Genomic DNA, 24,743 nt, shown 5'->3' with positions numbered 1-24,743 from the left:
GCCGTGACCGAGATAGACGATGAGTCTGACGAAAATGATCAGATCAATTTTTTAGGGAGCGCTCCCGACTGCCGTTCATTTAAAAAAAATTAAAAATTTTAATCGACACAGCCGCGGCAAAAAACTACATCAAGCCTGTGAAGGAGCTTAATAATGTGATGCCGGTCGATTCCCCTTTCATAGCTAGTTCCATTCATGGTTTTACCAGTTTGTTAAGCGAGAAATCGCAGACTTATTAGAACATCAAGGCCACCGTACAACAATCCAACATGGGTTGTGGACCAAAAAGGCTCATCATGGCTGGGGAACAAAAATAAGCGTTTGGTTATAGACTTTAGGAAACTTAACGAAAAAACCATCGCTGATAAGTACCCAATGCCAAACATCCCCATGATAGTGGCAAACTTAGGAAAAGCCAAGTACTTTACAACGTTAGATTTGAAGTCCGGCTACCACCAGATATACTTGGCCGAGCATGACCGTGAGAAGACCTCCTATTCGGTTAACGGCGGAAAGTATGAATTTTGTCGATTACCGTTCGGGTTGAATAATTCGGGAATCATCTTCAAAAGAGCGATCGACGACGTCTTAGGGGAACCAATTGGCAAAAATGAAAACGACCATGTTAAGCATATAGATCGGGTTTTAAACAGCCTGATTGATGCCAACATGAAGGTATCCAACGAGAAGACACACTTTTTTAAGCAAACCGTTGAATATCTGGGATTTATTGCCACCAAGGTGCAAAAACCGACCCAGAAAAAGTAAAGGCCATAAAGGAATACCCAGAGCCTACACATTTGTATGACCTAAGGTCATTTCTGGGTCTAGCCAGTTAATACCGTTGCTTCGTTAAAGACTTTGCGGCGATCGCGAGGCCTTTGACAAGTTTGTTGAAAGGACAAAACGTCTCTATCAGCAAGCACATGTCCAAGAAAACTCCTATTGAGTTCGATGATTTGCAGAGAGATGCATTCGAGAGGCTGAGAAATGTCTTGGCTTCTGAGGATGTAATTCCCAGATACCCTGATTTCAGGAAGCCATTCGATCTAGCGACGGATGCTTCAGCGAACGGTATTGGTGCGGTTCTATAGCAAGATAAAAGACCCATCACTATGATCTTTAGGACCCTAAAAGAGAGCGAGTCACACTACGTCACGAATGAAAGAGAATTGTTGGCCATAGTGTGGGCTTTAGGCAAGTTACAACACTACCACTGCGGCACTCGCAATATTAACATTTATACGGACCATCAGCCGCTGACATTCGCGGTGTCCGATCGGAATCCAAATCCGAAGATAAAAAGGTGGAAAGGTGATGATCATAACGCAAAAATCCACTACAAACCGGGTAAAGACAACCATGTGGCTGACGCTCTTTCCAGGCAGAACATTAATGCCCTACAAAATGAGCCTCAGTCAGACGCTGCGGCTATTCACAGCGAACAGTCACTGACCTACACGGTCGAAGCGACAGACTAACCAGTAAACTGCTTCAGAAATTAAATTGTTATAGAAGAAGCACGTTTCCGACTAAAGCGAAGCTTGGTGTTGTTTCGTAGTAAAACTCGCCACTTAATCAATTTCGCCGACAAAAGCACCATTTTGGAAATGCTGAAGGAGGTCATGAACCCCGAAGTCGTGAATGCGATACACTGCGATCTGCCCACCCTGGCAAGTTTTCAACATGATTTAATTGCTCATTTCCCGGCTAAGCAGCCTGAGCAAAGGAAGTGGTTGCAAATTGCAAAATATGCACCAAAACCAAATATGACAGGCACCCTAAGAAACAGGAGCTCGGGGAAACACCCATTCCAAGCTATACCGCCGAAATGTTGCACAGTGATATCTTCTCAACTGATAAGAAGCAATTTTTAACATGCGTTGACAAGTTCTCGAAGTTTGCAATAGTGCAACCAGTGCTGTCCAGAACAATAGTGGACGTCATAGGGCCCCTGCTTCAACTCGTAAATTTGTTCCTCAAAATCAGAACAATATATTGCGACAATGAAGCCGCCTTCAATTCGGAAACTATCACCTTTTTACTTAAAAACAGCTACCACATTGACATTGTGAACGCGGCCCCGCTGCATAGCTTGTCAAACGGTCAAGTGGAACGATTCCACAGCACCTTGACAGAAATATCCAGGTGTCTTAAGTTAGACACAAAAATCAGCGATACGACAGAACTAATCTTGAGGGCAACGATAGAATATAATAACACCCTACATTCTGTCACTCAGGAGAAAACGGTCGCGATCCTCCATACGGGTTTCGATGATCGCTGCCTAGGCATTAAAGACAAGTTGAAAGGCCCAGCAAAACAACATCGAAAGATGCAACCCAGCTAGGCAAACCAGTGTTTTTGAGGTAGGAGGTTTTTGTTAAAAACAATAACACTTTTTAATAAAAAGTACAGGCAGACCTGGGAACGTCTGTTCTTATTAAGGGGAGGGTGGTCCATAAGGACAACCTCAAATAAGATTCCCACTTTTAATTTGCTAATACCATATTCTTTAATAGTAAGCCAGATTTAAGTAAATACGCCGTGGTCTCATTCTACGTTTGGATTGCAGGTTCGCCTTCATAACGCTCATCACCCTGGCAGTGGCAAGTGCACGGATTACCGACTTTAAACATCGTGACTGCCTGAGGCACTCGAGCAACCTATCTGAATTTTTTAGCATGGTAGATGAGACAGAAAAATTGTCCGAATCTTTTCCACAGTCGCATATGCGCAAATTATTAGATGTTGATACAGATCATCTTAGAAACTTGTTGTCCGTTCTAAAAATACACCACCGAATTGCGAGAAGCTTAGACTTCTTGGGTACAGCTCTTAAGGTAGTTGCGGGAACTCCTGACGCCTTAGATTTCCTAAAAATCAGAATGACAGAAGCTCAGCTAGTGGACTCAAACTCCAGGCAGATTAACTAAACTCCGAAACTCAAAAGCAGATAAACAAGCTAATCGACACCATTAACAAAATTATTAAAACGCGAAATAACGATTTGGTCGACACCCCGCATCTGTACGAGGCACTACTAGCGAGGACAATTTAATTTAAAATTAAATTTAATTCTCACTGTAAAATTCGCTAAAGCTAACATAGTAAATCTCACTATCCTTATTATGCCGATGTAAAATCACTAATTGAACAAGACACCCCAATAGTTAGTTTATTAGAAGCCTCAAAATTAGGGTTCTTCAGTCCGATAACATTACTACTAATAGCCTATCCTAGAGTCAAGGTCAGATGTAAAAATGTCCTCGTGTATCCGGTATCACATTATAAAGTAATCCTACAACTCGACGAAGACACTTTGGCAAAATGTGAAGAAGACACCCTTTCGGTCACCGAGTGTATGGAGACCACGCACAAAACTTTCTGCGAGCGATCTCGACGCGAAACCTGCGCCCGCTCGCTCCATGCGGGAAACACATACTCAAGCCATACTCAACCCAGCCACCTGAGGGCAGTAATGCCTATAGATGACGGCATCGTTGTCATTAACGAGGCAACAGCCCGCTTCAGCACGGATGGCGGCCCAGAGGTACTCGTCAAAGGAAGGCATCTGGTATCATTCGAATGCGATCCTCCGTCGAAATACAACAAACCATCGATAAGCTTAATATAACCGAGGACGGTCATGGTCTGAGGGGGGAGTAGTTAACAACTAATAGAGCGCTCCATATATTTGAGTCAGCAGCAACATAGTTTACGTTCATAATGCCCTAGCAACTAAGTAGCTTCATACAAACAATGCTGATACGCCCCAACTGAGTTCAGCGCTCCGCGCTTAGAACGGTCACCAGCGGCAATCGGACACCCAGTATCCGGGGTACCGAATTGCGTTACATAAATGGTGAGTCGGCTTGCCCACCATGGGTTTATGGCGTGATGCATTGGAGCTAGGGTAAATTCATATTTTCTCGATTCTTTGTATTCAGTTTTAAGCTAGCACTTTAACAATAAAGTACAGCTACTCCGGCACTTGGCCGTAAAAATACCATTTGTTTATATTGAACATTCTCGCTGAGCCAAAAGTCCAGCGATCAACCAAGGGGGCAAAGTCACGCCCTCCATCCTAATTTCCATAAGAAACCATCATCCTCTGGCTTAGCAGCAGGACGCACCGAGGACTCAGGAAGAAGACATTCCAGCGTCTGGAGACGCAGAAGACATCCGGACCGGAGGAATAAGCTAATTTATACAACGCACTCTTCTTACCGCAAAAATGGTCTATCAAATATTGTTCAGCTCTTTCTCTAGTCATACTGTCATAAAATATTTGAGTGATGTGTTTTTTAAATATTTCATAGCCTTGATTTCTGGTGGTCCTTTTGAGAATATTACTTGTCTTTTAAATGTATTTATTGGTCTTTCTGTAATAAAGATTAAGTCACTATTGTCTTCTTCTGCGCTATGTTGGGTTTTTTCGCTCAAGTATGTTTCCTCAATTTTTATTCTGGACAGGGCGTCCGCTACGCAATTTTCTTTTCCTTTTATATACTTTATGTCAAAATCGAATTCGGATAATCTTACTCTCCATCGGGTGAGTTTTGAATTGAGTTTTGACTGGTGGTCACTGGATATTTCAAAGTGTTTTCCAAGTAGGTAACGTCGAAAAGTTTTTGTCGCCCACACAATTGCTAAGAGTTCAATTGTGCTGGAGTGGTCGCAAAATATCATTCATGCTCCGATGAAAGGTGGCTGCTGCGTTTTTAATCCGAATGGCATGCGTAAGTACTCATAATAACCGTGCTTGGTGGAAGAAGCTGTCTTTGAAACTGAATCCATTTCGATTTGGTAGAAACCCTTTGCCAGGTCTATAGTTGTGAAATAATTGCATCTGTCTAGTTTTCCTAAGATTTCGTCCATATTTGGGATCGGATGTCTGTCTCCTACTGTGATTTCATTCAATTTTCGGTAGTCTATTACAATTCTGAATTTTTGTTTGCCTGATGCATCTTGTTTCTTTGGGACTACCCAGATGGGGCTGTTGTAAGGTGAGTTACTGGTACATATAATACCTTGATTTAGCATATCTTGTATTTGGCTTTCTACTTCTTGTTCATAAGCCTGTGGGTAACTGTATAATTTAGAATAAATGGGTAGATTGTGCTTGGTATTAATGGTATGTTTTGTTTGATTAGTAAATGTCAATTTGTCACCCTCGTGGTATTGTATGTCATGCTATTGCTGCAGGAGTGCACACAATCTTTGTATTTCTTCATTATTAAGATGTTCCAATCTGTATAGGTCTGATTTTATTATGGGTGAACTATTTCTTGGTTGTCTGAGCATGGTGTCAGGTGCCATGCTTACGTTTTGAAAGTGACTCTGTTCTGGTGCTGATTTGCGTTCGATTAATTCGTATTTGTTGTTGTAAAGAGTCACTACTTGATCGCGGTAACTAATTGTTGCTTTTGCCTCTGCCAAAAGTTTTCTTCCTAATAAGAGGCCGTAGTTTTCAGAGAAAGGGTGCAATACAGGGTGCGTTATGAAAGTAATGAGCATGGTTTCATTGTCACGTAACTACCTGTCGTAGCACGCTCGGACCTGTCTGAAAATTTGGGGCGGAGTCTCTCCTTTCCAACGCGCTCGGTCTCAGTTCGCTCTGAGCAATAGAAGTGGTAGGACGTGTCGTAGAGCGAATTCATTTTTTCTGTTGTGTCACGGTGCGACGGAGCGTTCGCTGGAACAGCGGTACGCTATAAAGTTTTGTGTGCGACTTGGCAAAAATGCCACTCGGAGCTCTGTCGTTTGGATTCTGGATCGTACTCGAGCATCCAGGAACTGAGACCGAGCGCGTTGGAAAGGAGAGACTCCGCCCCAAATTTTCAGACAGGTCCGAGCGTGCTACGACAGGTACGCATTACTTTCATAACGCACCCTGTAAAAATTCTTTTGGTGTTGGGAGCAAAATCTTTGAAGGAATGATTATACTCTTGTTAACTATGAGCGGTCCATTGCTGGTTTGAATAAGAATATTAGTATTTTGGATTGGTAGGTCAAATATATTTTGGGATATCATGTAAACCGTGGATAAGGCATCTGTGTCAATAAGGCATTTCAAATTATTTTCTTTGTATTTAATTGTTATTTAAGGTTGTCAAATATCTCCCTTCCGCCCTTTTGTCTTTTGAATTTCGCGGATATGTACAAAGCGCTACAGAGCTCGTATCTGGCAATACTATACATAATTTAAAAGGTCTTGACATAACCTACAAAACGACGCTATGCATGATTAGTTTGGATATTGCGTTCAACAGTTATAGACGTGTAAACATGGAGTTCACTAACGCCGAAATTCGCGCTATTTTAAAGTTTTCCTTCGTTAAAGGCAAATCCGCTAGAGAAACGTTCCGTGAGATTAATGGTGTTTTGGGGGATGGTACTCTATCACTTCGAACAGCGGAGGAATGGTTTCGACGATTCAGAGCCGGTGAAAACGACACCATGGATAAGCCAGCCGGCGGAAGACCTGTGAAGACAAATACCGATCAAATCATGGAATACATCGAGTTAGACCGGCATGTGGCATCTCGTGACATCGCCCAGGAGATGGGAGTTAGTCACCAAACCATTTTAAACCATCTGCAGAAGGCTGGATACAAAAAAAAGCTTGATGTTTTGGTGCCGCATGATTTGACGCAAAAAAACCTTCTGGACCGACAATATCAAGCGAAAACGGTCGTGGTCGAAGGCCGGTGAATCGTCCCAAACAGTGGCCAAGCCGGGATTGATGGCCAGGAAGGTTTTGCTGTGTGTTTGGTGGGATTGGAAGGGAATCATCCACTATGAGCTGCTCCCATATGGCCAGACGCTTAATTCTACCATCTACTGCGAACAACTGGACCGCTTGAAGCAGGCGATCGACCAGAAGCGTCCAGAATTGGCCAACAGGAAGGGTGTAGTGTTCCACCAGGACAACGCCAGACCATACACTTCGTTGATGACTCGTCAGAAGCTACGGGAGCTCGGATGGGAGGTTTTATCGCATCCACCATATAGCCCGGACATAGCGCCAAGTGATTACCACCTGTTCCTGTCAATGGCGAATGCCCTTGGTGGTGTAAAGTTGAACTCAAAAGAGGCTTGTGAAAAGTGGCTGTCCGAGTTCTTCGCAAATAAGGAAGGGGGCTTCTACGAGGGAGGTATTATGAAGTTGCCGTCTAGATGGAAACAGATTATCGAACAAAACGGCGCATATTTGAACTAAATCCGATCACTGTAACACTTTTTATAAAGCATTGAATAAAGAGCAAAAAAGCGATATTAGACAACATATTATATGAGCATACGTGTGCATACACATACAGTGATCGGCTGTCGCTGTATGCGTACAAGAGAGCTGCTGGCTCTTGAACAAAAGTTCGAGAGAGCCTGGAGCCAGCACGAAAAAATCGTGTGCAAAAAAAAACGTATGGCGTTACGCATCTTATTATTCTAGTGTCTTTGGTCAGATCGACTCCGCTATTGATCCTGATCTTTATATGATCGAAAACGCTTTCTTCTACATGTTACATATGTTTCAACGAATCTTGTATACCCTTTTACTCTACTAGTAACGGATTAAAAAATGTAAACAAAGAAAAGAATTGATAAGAAAATTTGTAACTTTTGTTTTAAATTTTATTAAGCTTTGCCTGTGATCAGCCTTAAATATACATTTTTTTTAGAACCAGCCCTTTTTGAAGACGATCTTTTCGGTGATTCCTCTCAGTCAGTTGAGCAGATTCCCAAAGCTTCTGCTGTTATCAACACAGATGAATCTGATGAAGACGCCATTGATAATATTCATAACGTTCCGTCGCCTGCATCCTCGCTCGCTAATTCAATTGAAGATGAGAAAGAGGGTAAAAGACTTAATAAGATATCTCTATAAATTTGTTATTAATAATAAACTATTTTAGAAAATAATTTGAATGAGCATGCTAGTGTATCCGAAAATGTGCCAATAAATGAAATAACGCTAATTCAAAACGAAGATGAGGGATTTGCGTTAGCTCCTTTAGATGCATCGATTCATAAAGGCGTAACCAAAGCCAAACGCAAAAGAAAACTTATTATCGACGAAATAAAAAATATTTCTGGAGAAGAAATGAAGGCTCAGTTAGCCGATACATCTGATATATTAACCACACTTGATCTGGCCCCACCAACGAAAAGGTATTATGTGTATGTAATTTATACAAACTAAAAAAATAATCAACGTGAACACAAACCTTTATTTTAGGTTAATGTATTGGAAAGAAACTGGAGGTGTCGAAAAACTTTTTTCATTACCTTCGCGATCCATTCCAGCTAGAGCTTTGTTCAGTAATTACAATAGACAGTTGTTTTCGCATTCAAAATTCTTTGAGGACTTTTCAAGTGTTGCACCAATGGAAATTCTTGCACTGGAATCTTATGCCAAAGAAAACGAGAACGCATTAATTATTTTTAATAAAAAAGGGCGCAAACGTAAGAATGAAATTGTGTCTAATTCGTATTTGGACCATGCAGCCGATTCACTTATTCAAAGTTTGGAAGCTCCTGAAGTCCTGAGAGAGAATCATAAATCTCTAGGGATATCTACCGTTTCTGTGGACATTGTATCAAAAGAGCAAGAAAGTATGGCATGTCAAAATGAATTGACATTTTTTGATAGTATGCGAAGTCCAGACCTTTTGTCCTTAAATGAAATGGAACAGTTATCATCAATAACTGAGATGCCTTTAACACCAAGAAACACGAATCATGACATGGGGGACGATTTTAATCAAGGAGACTCAACACCAGCTGGATTGGATCACGGTCACGCCACTCCGCAGCATGGAAATATTGGCGAGATGGATCATAACCCTATTATACCCACAGAAAAGATTACAGCCATTTTAAATGAATCTGGGTGTCAACCTTTATTGAGTGACAACGGCTTTTCAAAAAAGGGAAATAATATTTTAAAAGGATGGCACAACTATGAAATTCCCAGTTTTGTTGGCCAGGTAGGTTATAAAAATGGTTAATGGTTAATGATTATTATTATTTAATGCTACACAACTCTGCCATACGTCCTTATTGTAGGTAGAAAATTATTCAGAACAATTTTAGATATTACGACTAATTAAAAAAAATTGTCTTTGTTTAAATTGCTATCAGCTTATACCTATATATAATAGGTTGGAAAATATCTCCCTTCCGCTTTTTTGCTCTTTATTCAATGCCTTATAAAAAGTGTTACAGTGATCGGATTTAGTTCAAATATGCGCCGTTTTGTTCGATAATCTGTTTCCATCTAGATGGCAACTTCATAATACCTCCCTCGTAGAAGCCCCCCTCCTTATTTGCGAAGAACTCGGACAGCCACTTTTCACAAGCCTCTTTTGAGTTCAACCTTACACCACCAAGGGCATTCGCCATGGACAGGAACAGGTGGTAATCACTTGGCGCTATGTCCGGGCTATATGGTGGATGCGATAAAACCTCCCATCCGAGCTCCCGTTGCTTCTGACGAGTCATCAACAGAGTGTTTGCTCTGGCGTTGTCCTGGTGGAACACTACACCCTTCCTGTTGGCCAATTCTGGACGCTTCTGGTCGATCGCCTGCTTCAAGCGGTCCAGTTGTTCGCAGTAGATGGTAGAATTAAGCGTCTGGCCATATGGGAGCAGCTCATAATGAATGATTGCCTTCCAATCCCACCAAACATACAGCAAAACCTTCCTGGCCGTCAATCCCGGCTTGGCCACTGTTTGGGACGATTCACCGGCCTTCGACCACGACCGGTTTCGCTTGATATTGTCGTATGTGATCCATTTTTCGTCGCCAGTCACCATCCGCTTCAAGAATGGGTCGAGTTCGTTTCGTTTCAGCAGCATATCGCAGGCGTTGATTCGGTCCAAAAGGTTTTTTTGCGTCAAATCATGTGGCACCCAAACATCAAGCTTTTTTTTGTATCCAGCCTTCTGCAGATGGTTTAAAATGGTTTGGTGACTAACTCCCATCTCCTGGGCGATGTCACGAGATGCCACATGCCGGTCTAACTCGATGTATTCCATGATTTGATCGGTATTTGTCGTCACAGGTCTTCCGCCGGCTGGCTTATCCATGGTGTCGTTTTCACCGGCTCTGAATCGTCGAAACCATTCCTCCGCGGTTCGAAGCGATAGAGTACCATCCCCCAAAACACCATTAATCTCACGGAGCGTTTCTCTAGCGGATTTGCCTTTAACGAAGGAAAACTTTAAAATAGCGCGAATTTCGGCGTTAGTGAACTCCATGTTTACACGTCTATAACTGTTGAACGCAATATCCAAATCCTAATATCCAAATATCCTAATCATGCATAGCGTCGTTTTGTAGGTTATGTCTAGACCTTTCAAATTATGTATAGTATTGCCAGATACGAGCTCTGTAGCGCTTTGTAAATAGCCGCGAAATTCAAAAGACAAAAAGGCGGAGATATTTGACAACCTTATATTAAAGTTCGCGACTGCTGCGAGAGTGGACAAGTCGATCCTTGGCAGAGGGGATGAGGAAACTAACCGAAAAACGTAAAGCCAACGCTGCCAACCTGATAGGCCAAATAAGCTTTGTTGTTTGATATGTTCAAAACTTTTTTTCTTCTATGACTTCTTGAGCGACGTAGCCTAGTAGTAGGTGAGGCTCGCGACGCAAACGAATCGGTCAAATAACAGCAGGCTGTGGAGTCCGAATGTATCGGTCAAACAGCTTGATTTTCCGTCTACTGGCGGGAGAGGGTTTTGGGAAAACACTGGCTTTAGATCAGCTAGTTCCGAAGGAACAAAAAGTTCCTTAGCAAGAGGAAACACTGTTTGGGTGGGTCAGTTCTAGCAAAGACACTAGAATAATAAGATGCATATCGGTCATACATTGGTTTTGCACTATGCAGCCACTTTTTTGGGGGCGGCAATAATTACTCTCTCCCCGCTCGCGTTAAAAAAAATATAATATAAATAAATAATATAAATATAAAAATCTAAAAATATAATTATTTTGCTTGTGTGAGTGAAAACATTAAGTAAAAAAGTGTGCATGTGCGTTTAGTTGTACCAGAAGACGATTTCCGGTCCGAAATCAATTTTTCTCTAAGAAATGAATTTGATTATTTGATTATCAATTTCGTTGTAATATGGTCTAATAAAATATTATTTGAAAATCGATGCCGTGACTCAGCCGCCAAAATAAAGAAAAAAACTAGCGTGCGTTCGGACTGTGCAAAGAGTTATTTCGAATGCTGAACATATAAAGCATCTAATATTAAAAAAAAAAAAAAACACCTCTAAACCAACTTAGAAAGATGCAACGACTCAATTTCTGTCGATCAAATATGACATGGACTAAGGAGTGGGAGCGTGTAGTCTTTTCAGATGAAAAAGAGTTTAGAAAGGAAGAACATACTTTTGATCGATTGCACAGCCGTGCGGGTGGTGTCATGGTGTGGGGAGCTATAGCATACTTTGGCACTATAGAACTGCAGTTTCTTACCAGCCGTATGAATGTCATTGCGTACAAAGGCTTACTGAATACGGCTTTCCCTGCAATCAAGGATATTTGTGGACCCTTGAAATGGAAGTTCCAGCAGGACAACGCAGCTATCCACACACGAGTCCATTATTAATTTGTTTTTAAAATAGGTTAAAAATATTTAAATTAATATTAAAAAATAACATTTGAATGAAGTTTGACCCCATTTTCTTTTGTTATTTTAAGTTTTCAAGTGACTGTGCTAATCGGCTGTCGCAAAAATAATATTGAATTTTGTATGTTATGTATGTTTACATTAATTTCAAATGTTATTAATAAAGTTAGTAGTAGTTAGAAGATAGGATTCTATTATTTTAGTGTGAAATTATATATTCTTTTAAGGGGAGCTTTTATTTGAAAAGCTTTTTTAGTTTTCCTGATATTAAGTTTCTAAGACGAGCAGCATAGGGTGTGCTAATCGGTTGTCACCAGTGTAAGTATGCATATTTTTTTACTTGTATACTAATACTTTTGTACTAATAAATATACTAAATAGTTAACAAACGTCATATGCTACCTGTTTATTGCAAATTGAATTCTTGAGGCAGGACCAGGGCACCTAAGAATCTTTAACTTCAAATATATTATATTTTCCACGTCGCGAGCTGAATTCTCTAACGACATATTTTTTAGTATAAAGTAATTTATGAAATTATTTAGGCTCGAATTAAAGCAATGCAAAATTAGAGTTTATTACTTGGTGGCAATCCAGTACAAATATTATAGATTGAAAATCCATAAACTTCCGAAGTGAAATAATAAATGAACAAAAATTCGAGAGAGTCTGGAGCCAGAACGAAAAAATCGTCTTCAAAAAAATTGTATGGCGTTACACATCTTATTATTCTAGTGTCTTTGGTTCTAGTAAGGAACTTTGTAAAAGCTTTCTAAAAAGTCGAAGCTGATGCATGTCGGCCAGGCATGTTGATTAAACGACCAACACATCCCGTCAATTGTTTTATATCAATTTTGTGGCTATAACCGAAGAAAGACTTATTGATAGCATACGATACCCCAACATTTTATATTATTATTATTTGCCCTTCGGTAACAGAAATTAGCGGGCGGTAACTAGTGTTTTGGTAAAGCAAAGGACACCTTAATGAAGGGAGATAAGGTCTTATTCCAACTGACAACCGGGAGTGTTTCCCGATCAGTCACGCGTTAGTAGAACCGTATACCCCGAAGTGCGAGCGCTCTCCGAAGACACTCTCCGACTATACGATACTGTTGACAGAGAAGGCCTTTGAAAACTATCCAGGGCAAGTAAAAAATCTGACCGACAGAGAAATCGACGCAATGGATGAAGCAGCCGGAGGTGCAGACTTACCACTAATGCATTAATCGGTTTTTCGAGTATGCTTCCTCAATATCAAATAAAATTCTGGCAATTTTATAATTATAAATAAAATGATTGCAGAGCAAAGGATTACAACTTCGACTACTATTCGCCAATTAGGGAAATGTTTTTTACACGACCAGAAGTGACCTGATGGAGGTCAAAGAATCGATGAAAAGAAAGCAAGAACATAGCGAATCATTCAGCGACGATGTCTTTGAAATTCAAAAAATTCGCTGAGAATACAATTGTAGAACTCCCTAAAGACGAAATTAACTCGCAAATGGTGGACTTGCTATTATCCTTCATAATAAATTCTTTAGCAGAGCTTAACATTGAAGTAAGCGCTGAGAGTAAAGAGCTGGTAAAAAAAAAACTGAAAATTAATGTGATTTTCCCCAGACAAGTTTCGACAAACAAATGCATAGGTTTTTGGTCATAACTGAGTGGTACAAAATTAAATGCAGATTGCAGCCCCTCTTCATGATTGTCTAAAGCGAGATCATATAATAATACCTAATACCCTAAGTATTATATGTTAAATTGATCCAGCCCGTTGAACTACGCGCCGACTAATGCCCAAATCTTTTTTTTCCATTTTTTTCCAATGTGTGTGTTTTTATACCCAATACTCGTAGATTAAAAGGGTATGATGACTATAAAGTATCTCAGAAAAATATAGATCAGGGTCAATAGCAGAGTCGAGCTGGCCATGTTCGTCTGTCTATCCGTCCGTATGAATGTCGACATCTCAGGAACTGTAAAAGCTGAGATTAGGCATGCAGATTCCAGAGACATAGACGCAGCGCAAGTTTGTTAAATGATGTTGCCACGCCCACAAACCATCCAAAAATGCCACACCCAATCTTTTTGAAAATTATATGATTTTTAATAAAATTTTATTAGTTGTAATTTTTGTTGATTTGTTAGGAAACCACCCCTACTCTAATAGCCACGCCCCCACCTATTAAAAATGATTTGATATTTTTAAATTATTTTATTAGCTTTGTAAATGTCTATCGATTTGGCAAAAAAAAACTTTTTGCTACGCCACCGTAACGCTTACAAACCGACAGAAAATCCAACGGCCACACTTTTTTAAAAATGATTTCATATTTTTTAATTACATTTGTAAATTTCTATAGATTTGGTAGAGAAATTATAGCCTACTCTAACAACCACAAGCCGTAAAAAATGCCACGCCCACACTTATTGAAATTGAGCTGATATTTTTAAATTCTTTAATTAGTTTTGTTAAAATCTATCGATTTGGCAAAAATCTTTTTGCTACGCCCATCCTAACGCCCACAAACCGCCAATATTCGCCACGATCACCCTTTTGAAAATGATTTGATATTTCTTAATGTTTTTATTAGGCTTGTAAATTTTTATCGATTTGGCAAAAAACTCTTTGCTACACCAAATTTAACGACCACAAACTGTCCAAAACTGTCACGCCCACACTTTTTAAAAATGTGATATTTTTTCACTTTTTTATATAACTTTTGAGTCTATTAAATGGACCGTTGCAGTAACTAAGACCAACGCTGTAACCGAAGTTTTGTCAAATAAAAGAAATTACAAATCGGGTTGGATTGTGATCTTTATTGTTCAGTATTCAGCTTAAGACTAAAAATCAAATGCAAGTGAGATTGAGGAGAAGCCTCAGTATTTTAGGAATATTGTATTTTGGGAGAGCGTTGCTCTTGGATACTTAAGTTTGGGAGAAGCTTCATTGAGAGCAGGCAAAGCTGCTTGGGTCAGGCTTTAGGATTTGTTTACAAGAACGGCTAAGTGCCGTTGCCAAAGAATTGTTTATTAAAACGCATACTGCGCAGATGGCATACAGTATGGGAATCAATTAAGCGCTTTATTGTTTATAGTTCTTTGAAATAATTAAATTGGCCGGTTTGGGTGGCGCAAATACGTCACTACCCTCCCCTTAAAGGGAAGCCTATACTTGGGCTGGGATCGATGGATATAGTAGGGGTAATGGAGCTTCTTCCATTTCTATTTGTTGTGGTGTGTTTTGATTTTGATTTCTTATTCATGAATGGGTTAAATGCTACAAATCTTAAATATAAATACAATAAAATAAGTGCAATTATGACAATGGTCATTAGTATGTAAAGTGTAATGTTGTTTTCTGAAATCATTTTAACGATGTCGTTATGTTTTACAATTTTTATTTATGTTATATTAAGTGGGGTGTCAAGTCTATTTCTGGTTTTAAAAGATTTTCACTTAAAATTATGCCATCGATTTCTATTTTGCATTGGGTTACTCTTATCATTTTGTTTCCTTTTATTTTTATATTATTAATGGGGTTTTGGCAATTTTGTTTAAGAATGGTTTGGGTTAAGTTCCAAGTTACAATTGTGTTAGGTTCTATGTATTCTATTATTTCTTTCGTGTGCACTGGCTTAAAATTACAAATTGGTTTTAAGTGTTTAATAATATTAGTGACACATTCATTGTTATTTCTTTATTTTCAGCATTGTAAATTTTATTTGCTCTTTCAAAATATGATTGTGTGTCTGTGTAATCTAGCTGATAGCCGTTGGAATCTGGGTAAGGGATTATTTTAATTGTGTTTATTAATGAAAAGTTAATGGGTATGTGGGATATGATTAATAATTGGTTATCATTGTAGTTAATCCAAGTGGATGTTTTGATGTTTAAAATATTCTGGCTATTCACATTCTCAAGTTTGTCATAGTTTAGTAATTTGGGGTTAAACAGTCCCGAGTCTGGAAAGCTGCATGGCCATTTCCAAATCTTCTACATATTCTGTGAACTGCATTAGTTCGAATAAAAGAGTGTTAATGATGTTGTTGTTATTTTCATGATTCTGTATCTTTTGCATTCCGTCATTTATTAATCGTATAGCGTCGTTGAGTTCATATAGTTTTACTGAGTTATGGGCGTTCATGTCAAGTTTCTTCTGTATTTCTACTCGATCATTTTCATCGAGTGTGTCAAACAAGTATTTGAAAACTGAGCCCACAATGTTAATAAGTCCCCGTTTGTTTCTGTGTTGCAGGGTTATTCCGGCTAGTTCTCTTTTCATTTTATTGTATAAAAATTTGACCTGGGGTGCATGGTAATTGGTTTGTAGCCTTTGCTCAAAATAGTCGGCCACAATGTGTATTTCAGTTAAATTGATTCTCAAGCAATGATATTCAAAGGAGGATGGTATCTGGACTGGCTTATCGGAAAAAAGGAGATATCCGTGGTTGGTGTCAATATTATTAATTTGAATTTGCTGTCCGTGGACCGTTGTGATCAGCACAAGCAATAATGTTATCAGGTGCCAGGTGCCTGTGAAATTAAAAGTTGATTATTTTTCTTTCGCTTTTTGAAATGTGTTTTGTAGTAGTGAGTAACTCTATTTCTATTAGTGATTTTGTAATGGTCAGAGTCTGTCTGTTCTACATTTTTGTTTGGTTTAAATGGGTTTTCTAATTTGCCTTTATGTAGTGGTCCTTTTCAGTGTCAAGTGTCAACCTCATAATCTGCTCTGTCGTTATTCATTTTGTTTTCTTTGTTTTGTTGGGTGTCTAATATTGGTTGTCCGCTGTAGAGAAATATGTGTGCAGGGGTCTGTCCAGTGGTATCGTGTTTGGTCTTGTGATTGTATATGTTAAGTATTGTTTCTATTTTACTTAATTTGGTTTCGTCGTCGTCGGATGTTTTGATTATGCGAATCTTTTATTAATTGTTTTATGTAGTCTCTCTATGTCCGCTACACCAGTTTTTGTTGTGTTAAGCTGCAATTCAACTTCCTCACTCTCCAGCCATCGCTTTAGGGCCAAACTGGAAAATGCGCCGTCTCTGTCTGCCTTTAGTAATTTTGGTTTGCCAAGCTGGTTAAATATACGCATAAGCGCATTTTTGAATTCTATCCAGTCTTTTGTTTTTATTTCTTCTAATGTGGCAAATTTTGAATAAATGTCCATGCAACTAACGTAATGTTTGCCTTCAGATGAATAAATGTCTATCATGAATTTTTCGCGGCAATGTTCTGGTTTGGGTGTGGTTTTCATTGGCATATCTGTGCTGCGGTGCTCTGTTTTTGCCAGATTGCAAATATTGCATTCGTTTATTATATTCTGGATAAGTAGCTGGCTATTAGGGAAATAGTAAGTTTCTCCGAAAAGTTTATTTGTTTTTTGTATGCCTGGGTGTAGAAGTTTTTCATGAGTAGTCAAGATCAATTCTTTAAATTCTGCGTAAGTGGTTATGTTTTTCAATAAAATTGAACTGCGTAAGATTTTTGTATATTTGGTGTTTATGGTTTGTTTGTGTGCGGCCTGAATGACTTCGAAATCTGCGTCACTCTCAATGAACAACGCACTCTTCTTACCGCAAAAATGGTCTATCAAATATTGTTCAGCTTTTTCTCTGAAAGGATTTGTTTTTTAAAATATGTCCTTTTGAGAATATTACCTGTCTGTTAAATGTGTTTATTGGTCTTTCTGTAATAAAGATTAAGTCACTATTGTCTTCCTCTGGACTATGTTGGGTTTGTTCGCTCAAGTATGTTTCCTCAATTTTTATTCTGGACAGGGCGTCTGCTACGCAGTTTTCTTTTCCTTTTATATACTTTATGTCAAAATCGAATTCGGATAATCTTACTCTCCATCGGGTGAGTTTTGAATTGAGTTTTGACTGGTGGTCACTGGATATTTCAAAGTGTTTTCCAAGTAGGTAACGTCGAAAAGTTTTTGTCGCCCACACTATTGCTAAGAGTTCTTTTTCAATTGTGCTGTAATTAGTTTCGTGCTCATTAAGCGTTCGGCTAATGTAACTAAGTGGGTGTCCCTCTTGTGAGAGTACAGCTCCTAAAGCGACCTCGCTTGCGTCTGTGGTTAATGTAAATTTCTTTGTAAAATCGGGTACTTTAAGAATTGGGTCCTCTGATATTAGATATTTTAATTTTTTGAATGCCGAATCATATTCTGGATTGGTAGTGTCAATTTTCGTATTCTTTTTTAAATATTTCGTCATAGGTTTGGCTATGTCTGCAAAATTTGGAAAAATTTGGAAAAACTTACGGTAGTATCCCGTCAGTCCAAAGAAAGCTTATATTTTATTTGGTTTAGTGGGAATTGGATATTTTTGAATAGCTTTAATTTGTTTAGGGTTTGGTTTTATGCTGTCTGGTGTTAAGACATGTCCCAGAAATGTGGTTTCCTGCTTTAGAAACTCACACTTGTCAAGCTGTAGCTTAAGGTTGGCTTTTACTAGTTTTTCGAAAACCAGTTCGAGCGATTGTAGGTGCTCATCAAGGGATGTTGAGAATACAATTATGTCGTCCAAGTACACGAGACAGTGTTTATTTAAGAGTGGTCGCAAGATATCATTCATGCACCGTTGAAAGGTGGCTGGTGCGTTTTTTAATCCGAATTGCATGCGTAAATACTCATAATGACCGTGCTTGGTGGAAAAGGCAGCCTGTGAAACTGAATCTGGATCCATTTCGATTTGGTGAAAACCCTTTGCCAGGTCTATAGTTGTGAAATAATTGCATCTGCCTAGTTTTCCTAAGATTTCGTCCATATTTGGGATCGGATGTCTGTCTCCTACTGTGATTTCATTCAATTTTCGGTAGTCTAATACAATTCTGAATTTTTGTTTGCCTGATGTATCTTGTTTCTTTGGGACAACCCAGATGGGGCTATTGTAAGGTGAGTTGCTGGTACGTATAATACCCTGATTTAGCATATATTTTGACTTTCCACCTCTTGCTCTTAAGCCTGTGGGTAACTGTATAATTTGGTATAAATGGGTAGATTGTGCTTGGTATGTTTTGTTAGATTAGTAAAAGTCAACTTGTCACCTTCGTGGTACTGTATGTCATGCTATTGCTGCAGGAGTGCACACAATCTTTGTTTTTCTTCATCATTAACATGTTCCAATATGTATAGGTCTGATTTTAGTATGTGTGAATTATTTTTTGGTTGTCGGGAGCATGGTATCAGGTTCCAGTGACTGTTCTTGTTCTGTTTTGCCTTCGCTCAGTTCGTATTTGTTGCTGTACAGAGTCACTACTTGATCGTGGTAACTAATTGTTGCTTTTACCTCTGCCAAAAGTTTTCTTCCTAATGAAAGGGGTCGTAGTTTTCAGAGAAAGGGTGCAACAAAAATTCATTAGGTGTTGGGAACAAAATCTTTGAAGGTATGGTTAACTGTGGATCCGGTATTGATAAGGCATTTAGAACTATTTTTTTTGTATTTAATTTTTATATATTAGGGTTTTCCAAGGCTTGTTGCTGCAAATTTTCAGCTGGTTCCAGATTGCGTTCTTGGTTATCGTTGATGTTTACTATTGGTAGAAATAACAGCTAGTGGAAGTGAAAACGAGAAATTTCAAAACTTTTTGGAATATTGGTAGGAATTAGAAACAAAAATAATTTAAAAAAACTTAAAATTTTTAAAAAAGTGTGGGCGTGACAGTTTGGGGCGGTTTGTGGGCATTAGTGAAAACGAGTGGAAGTGAAAACGAGAAATTTCAAAATTTTTTGGAATATTGGTAGAAATTAGAAACAAAAATAATTTAAAAAACTTAAAATTTTTAAAAAAGTGTGGGCGTGACAGTTTGGTGCGGTTTGTGGGCATTAGTGAAAACGAGTGGAAGTGAAAACGAGAAATTTCAAAATTTTTTGGAATATTGGTAGAAATTAGAAACAAAAATAATTTAAAAAACTTAAAATTTTTAAAAAAGTGTGGGCGTGACAGTTTGGTGCGGTTTGTGGGCATTAGTGAAAACGAGTGGAAGTGAAAACGAGAAATTTCAAAATTTTTTGGAATATTGGTCGAAATTAGAAACAAAAATAATGTAAAAAAGCTTAACATTTTAAAAAATGTGTGGGCGTGACAGTTTTGGTCTGTTTGTGGGCATTAGAGTGGGCATGGCAATATTGTACATACTTTTCAATGAATCTAGTATACCCTTTTATTCTACAAGTACCGGGTATAACAAAAACTTCACAGCGGCGAGTATCCGCCTTGTTTTTGATATGCAAAGACAACAGTCCTCAGAGCAACTTTTATAGTCGTGAATAGCCAACAATTTTTGTTGGCGTGTGCACCGTTGTCCGGTGGTGAATTGGATACTCTTCGCTAAAACAATCGTTGTCAACTTCTTAGAGCCGTTAATTCTTATATTATACATGACACTAGCCAGCAATAAATTAATCAATAAAGATATGTTATTTCAAAAGAGGTGCTGACGCGAGAAGTGGAGTAGGTCAGAAATGACAACACAACGTTTGACGGACAGCCTTGTCAAAAGGCACACGGATGTGTGAAGGGGAGGGAATGTGGCCGAAACATTACCCGATCATAGTAAACGCTAACAGCTAAGCCTGTGGAGCAGTGAGGACTGCTGACTGACGAACGGTACGAATGTAATTATTTTCACATGCACTTCCAATATTTATTCTCGTTATGATAGAGAGGTGAGAGGCTTACCAAGATCCCACGATCAAAATACGACGAGCTTACGCTAGCAACCTAGCCCTTATCCAGGACACGGGCATTTACACGCCGACGCTTTAGCGGAAGTGGCTGCCAAAAACCAACTCGTAGAAGTTTATCTGTATCAGCCAATTCAGGGACTGAGCAACCAGTTGACAGCAACACATGTCGCGCCCACCTTAGCCGTGGCCCCCGAAATTAGAGCCTACGATCCCAAAGACATAACTAATAATCCTCAATGTAGCGCGACTTTAGACGCCGTTAAATATCTGGCTGAATTTACAGAGTCACAGGACTCATACGTTTCTTGGCGGCATGCGGCAATAGCTGCGTATCAGCTCCTAGCACCAACACATAATACACTAAAACACTTGTATTTACCCCAATGCCACAGACTATTAGTTAAAAAGAAAACTACTTAAAAAACAATGCCATTCATTAAAAACAAACAAACATTTTATCAATATACCAAGAACAGTTTGGACACGCATCACGCCTTTTACTGATAAAAATAAGGAGGAATAAAAATAAAAAATTACGTATCTTTAACTATCTGATACCAAAGACACTAGAATAATAAGATACGTAACGGCTGTGTAACATTGGTTTTGCACTATGCAGCCACTATTTTAGTGGCGGAAATAATTGCTCTCTTCCCGCTCGCATAAAATTGAGTGATTGAAAACAGGAAACAAAAAAGTGTGTAGTTGTGCTAGAAGACGATTTTTGGTCCGAAATCAATTTTGATCTAAGAAACTGATTTGATTATTGTTTTGGTTAATTTCGTTGTAATTAATTAATACCGTGACTATTATTTTTTTAAGAAGTTATTTTAATAATCGTTAGTTGAAATCGCCGCTCGAATTAGCTACCGTTTACAACTGAACTTTACATATAAACTTTTATTGAGTATAAATAAGGATATATTATTAAAATTTATAACAAACGATGTGCTCTATGTATTTGTTAGTTTTAAGCAAAAGGATTAAGAGGAACTAAGAGAAGAAACAATAAATTTGGGGCGCCTTTTTACCCACCCAAAATTGCACGGTTTTTAAAAATAACAAATTAGAATATAAAAAAAACATTCAAAAAAATATTATTTCCATTTCAAATACTGAAATTTGGAAATTTACATAAGTATGCATATTTTTTACTTGTATACTGGTGTTCTGTACTAATAAATATACTAAAGAGTTAAAAAAAAACATAATATGCAACCTCTTCATTGCCATATTGAATTCTTGAGGCAGCACCAGCGGACATAAGCACCTAAGAGTCACTAACTTTAAATATATTTTCCACGTCGCAAGCAGAATACTCTAACGGAAAGAATAAAAGGATAATTCTAATTGGTGGTCCGTCAAGTAAGAGTTAGTAAGTTTTATTTCAGTGTTCTGTTTCATTTCATCTATCTTTTCTTGTATATTTATTTATATTTATTTATTTATTTATTTTTCCATACGTATTAGCTATTCAAATTGATTTATTTATATTATTTATGGAAATCTACTTATTTATTTGTTATAATTAATATTATTTATTAATAGTTATTAGCTATTCAAATTAATTTATTTTGTAGTATATTTTTGTGAATATGAATGAATATTGTTGCTAAATATAATTGGTGAGAAATCCATTCTCTTTTTAATATATAATTATGTATTTATTATAAAAAATAATTATATTTTATTTTAACAAACTAGTTTAAAAATTTGAGTGGAAATCACCGATTGTAGGTCCCAAACTGAACTCAACTGTCCTTTCTGACTTCTTTTAAGACTTCTGTTTTTTATTTTTTGACTTGCGATCGAAAACTCTTCGAGTTCAGACATGCCTAGTTTGTGCGGAAGCTTTGCTTAAGCATTGAATTCATTTATTTCTTGTGTTACAATCATAAAGTACAACAATAATAAAATCCAACAACAATTCTGTGGTTGATGATAAGCACCAACAAACTGTTGTCGACATGAGTGACAGTGACGAAGACCTAACTGTTTGAAACTGGCAGAGAGTAAAATAAAAGCCAGACAAGAGACCATGCAAAGTCTCTCCCAAAGTTCGCAGAGAAAAAGCTTCGCTGGACAACTTACCAAGCACCAGCGCTAATTCATTCGCTCTCTTAAGCGACGGATTGCCCAATAAAAGAGTTAACGAAGGTAACGAAGACAGAACAACTGATTCAGCCAAGACCCCACCCAATTTTCTATTTGATATCAATGATATAAGTGAATTCTAAAATTAATTTACAGCATTAGAGAAAACGCTATGCAGGCTGATCAAATGTATGCACGCAGACGTATCTATAACAGCGATTTATTTCCCCCCAAGATTTCGTCTCAAAGAAGCAGATTATACGAAATTTTTTTAACACAGTTTATAGTAGGAGGAGACTTTAATGCTAAACACCTTGGTAGGGCTCCAGATTGACAAATCCGAAGGGAAGCAATTTTTATAAATGCATACAAAATAACAACATAACAACTCTTTCAACCGACAAGCCTACTGACAGTAGAAAGATACCAGACTTAATAGACTTCGTAGCAATTCTTGATATTCCACAATCACACATGCGCATAATGGAAAGTTTTGATCTAAGCTCAGACCATTCTCCAATAATAGTGACATACAGTACAGTAGCTCATACATTGATAAAACCATACAAAATAATTTCAGCAAATACTGACATCAATGCGTTTTAAAGCTATTTGGAAACAGCTATATCTCGTTAAAATCGGGAGAAGAGATAGACCATGCTGTTGAGCTTCGTACAAATAAGATCCATAAAGCAAGTTACACATGTACGAAGCATTCAGCCAGCAACCCACAATCAAATCAATACAAAACAAGAGAAATTTGGGTAAAAGATGGTAAGAACCCTCTACCCTGCCGACAAAAGATCCTATAACAAGGCTGCATCTGATCTCAAAAAACTACTGTCAACTTTAAGAAATTAATCACTCGCTGAATATCTTATAAACCTAGATCCACATTCTTGTAATCACGAACATAATATCAACTAATTATCTTATGCGACCTGCAAAAAGAAACACGGTAGTCCGAAATAGTAATAGCGAATGGTGTAGATCTGATGATGAACAAGCCAAAGCATTTGGACAACACCAGCACTCCGTATTTCAGCCAAATGATATTGATAACCCGCAAAGAGAACGAAGTAGATAACTTTCTCGAGTCACCATGTCAATGAGCTTACCCATTCGTAAAATCAGTATTAATGAAGTTACATCAGAAATTGAATGCTTGAACAATAGAAAGGCTCCAGGTTCGGACCAAATAATAGGTTGGAAAATATCTCCCTTCCGCTTTTTTGCTCTTTATTCAATGCCTTATAAAAAGTGTTACAGTGATCGGATTTAGTTCAAATATGCGCCGTTTTGTTCGATAATCTGTTTCCATCTAGATGGCAACTTCATAATACCTCCCTCGTAGAAGCCCCCCTCCTTATTTGCGAAGAACTCGGACAGCCACTTTTCAAAAGCCTCTTTTGAGTTCAACTTTACACCACCAAGGGCATTCGCCATGGACAGGAACAGGTGGTAATCACTTGGCGCTATGTCCGGGCTATATGGTGGATGCGATAAAACCTCCCATCCGAGCTCCCGTAGCTTCTGACGAGTCATCAACGAAGTGTGTGGTCTGGCGTTGTCCTGGTGGAACACTACACCCTTCCTGTTGGCCAATTCTGGACGCTTCTGGTCGATCGCCTGCTTCAAGGGAGATATTTGCCAAACTAATATATGGTAAACCCTAAAGAATTTACCACCAAAGTGTATACGATTTCTCATTCAATGCGATCTTAAGAGTTGACCACATCCCAAGCCAATAAAATGTGCAGAGATAATGATGATCCTTAAACCGAACAAGACAGAAAATGAAGTGACATCGTACCGTCCCATGAGTTTCTTGTCAATATTCTCTAATTTGAAAAAATACTTTTGAGAACAAAAAATAGTGCACTGCAACTTTTATTGATGCTCAACAAGTGTTTGATCGATTTTGGCATAACGGACTGTTATATAAAATTGAAAAGTACCTACCTATTCCATATTTTGTATTATTCATTTATTATTTTGTATTATTAATAATTATTTTAATTATTATTATTTATTTTCCTCACCGTGGCTAGAGTCCCTCAAGGCAGCGTCGTATGACCTGTTTTATACATCCTGTACACGGCTGATATGCCAGTAACCTGCACTGTGGCAACATACGCTGATGATACAGCTATATTAGCTACTAGTTCATCCAAGAAAAAATTCGTTTGTTAAAATCGTCGATCGAATTAGCTACCGTTTACAACTGAACTTTACATATAAACTTTTATTGAATATAAATACGGATATATTATTAAAATTTGGAAAAAAAAGG

At 38.2% G+C, this 24,743-nt stretch overlaps 1 protein-coding gene and 1 long non-coding RNA gene across 2 annotated transcripts; both read left to right on the top strand.

The window, feature by feature from the left end:
• Positions 1–7,645: 7,645 nt before the first annotated feature.
• LOC26527112 lies at positions 7,646–12,877 on the top strand (the record flags this gene model as incomplete). The annotated part of the gene is made up of 4 exons (XM_026976425.1): positions 7,646–7,862; positions 7,920–8,175; positions 8,243–8,993; positions 12,722–12,877. Coding segments are annotated over 4 exons (1,380 nt in total), but the record flags the coding sequence as incomplete, so codon positions are not given.
• A 5,130-nt stretch (positions 12,878–18,007) lies between these two features.
• On the top strand, positions 18,008–20,934 carry LOC113563931. Its single transcript, XR_003407703.1, has 3 exons — positions 18,008–18,107; positions 20,099–20,276; positions 20,332–20,934. It is a non-coding gene; the product is annotated as an uncharacterized LOC113563931 (long non-coding RNA).
• Positions 20,935–24,743: the final 3,809 nt, after the last annotated feature.

The sequence above is a fragment of the Drosophila erecta genome, unplaced genomic scaffold (genome assembly GCF_003286155.1).
Source record: "Drosophila erecta strain 14021-0224.00,06,07 unplaced genomic scaffold, DereRS2 tig00000021-arrow-pilon, whole genome shotgun sequence".
In the NCBI taxonomy this organism is placed as follows: domain Eukaryota; kingdom Metazoa; phylum Arthropoda; class Insecta; order Diptera; family Drosophilidae; genus Drosophila; species Drosophila erecta.
The sequence above is the reverse complement of the archived record's forward strand: the minus strand, read 5'-3'. Positions and strand labels throughout refer to the sequence as shown.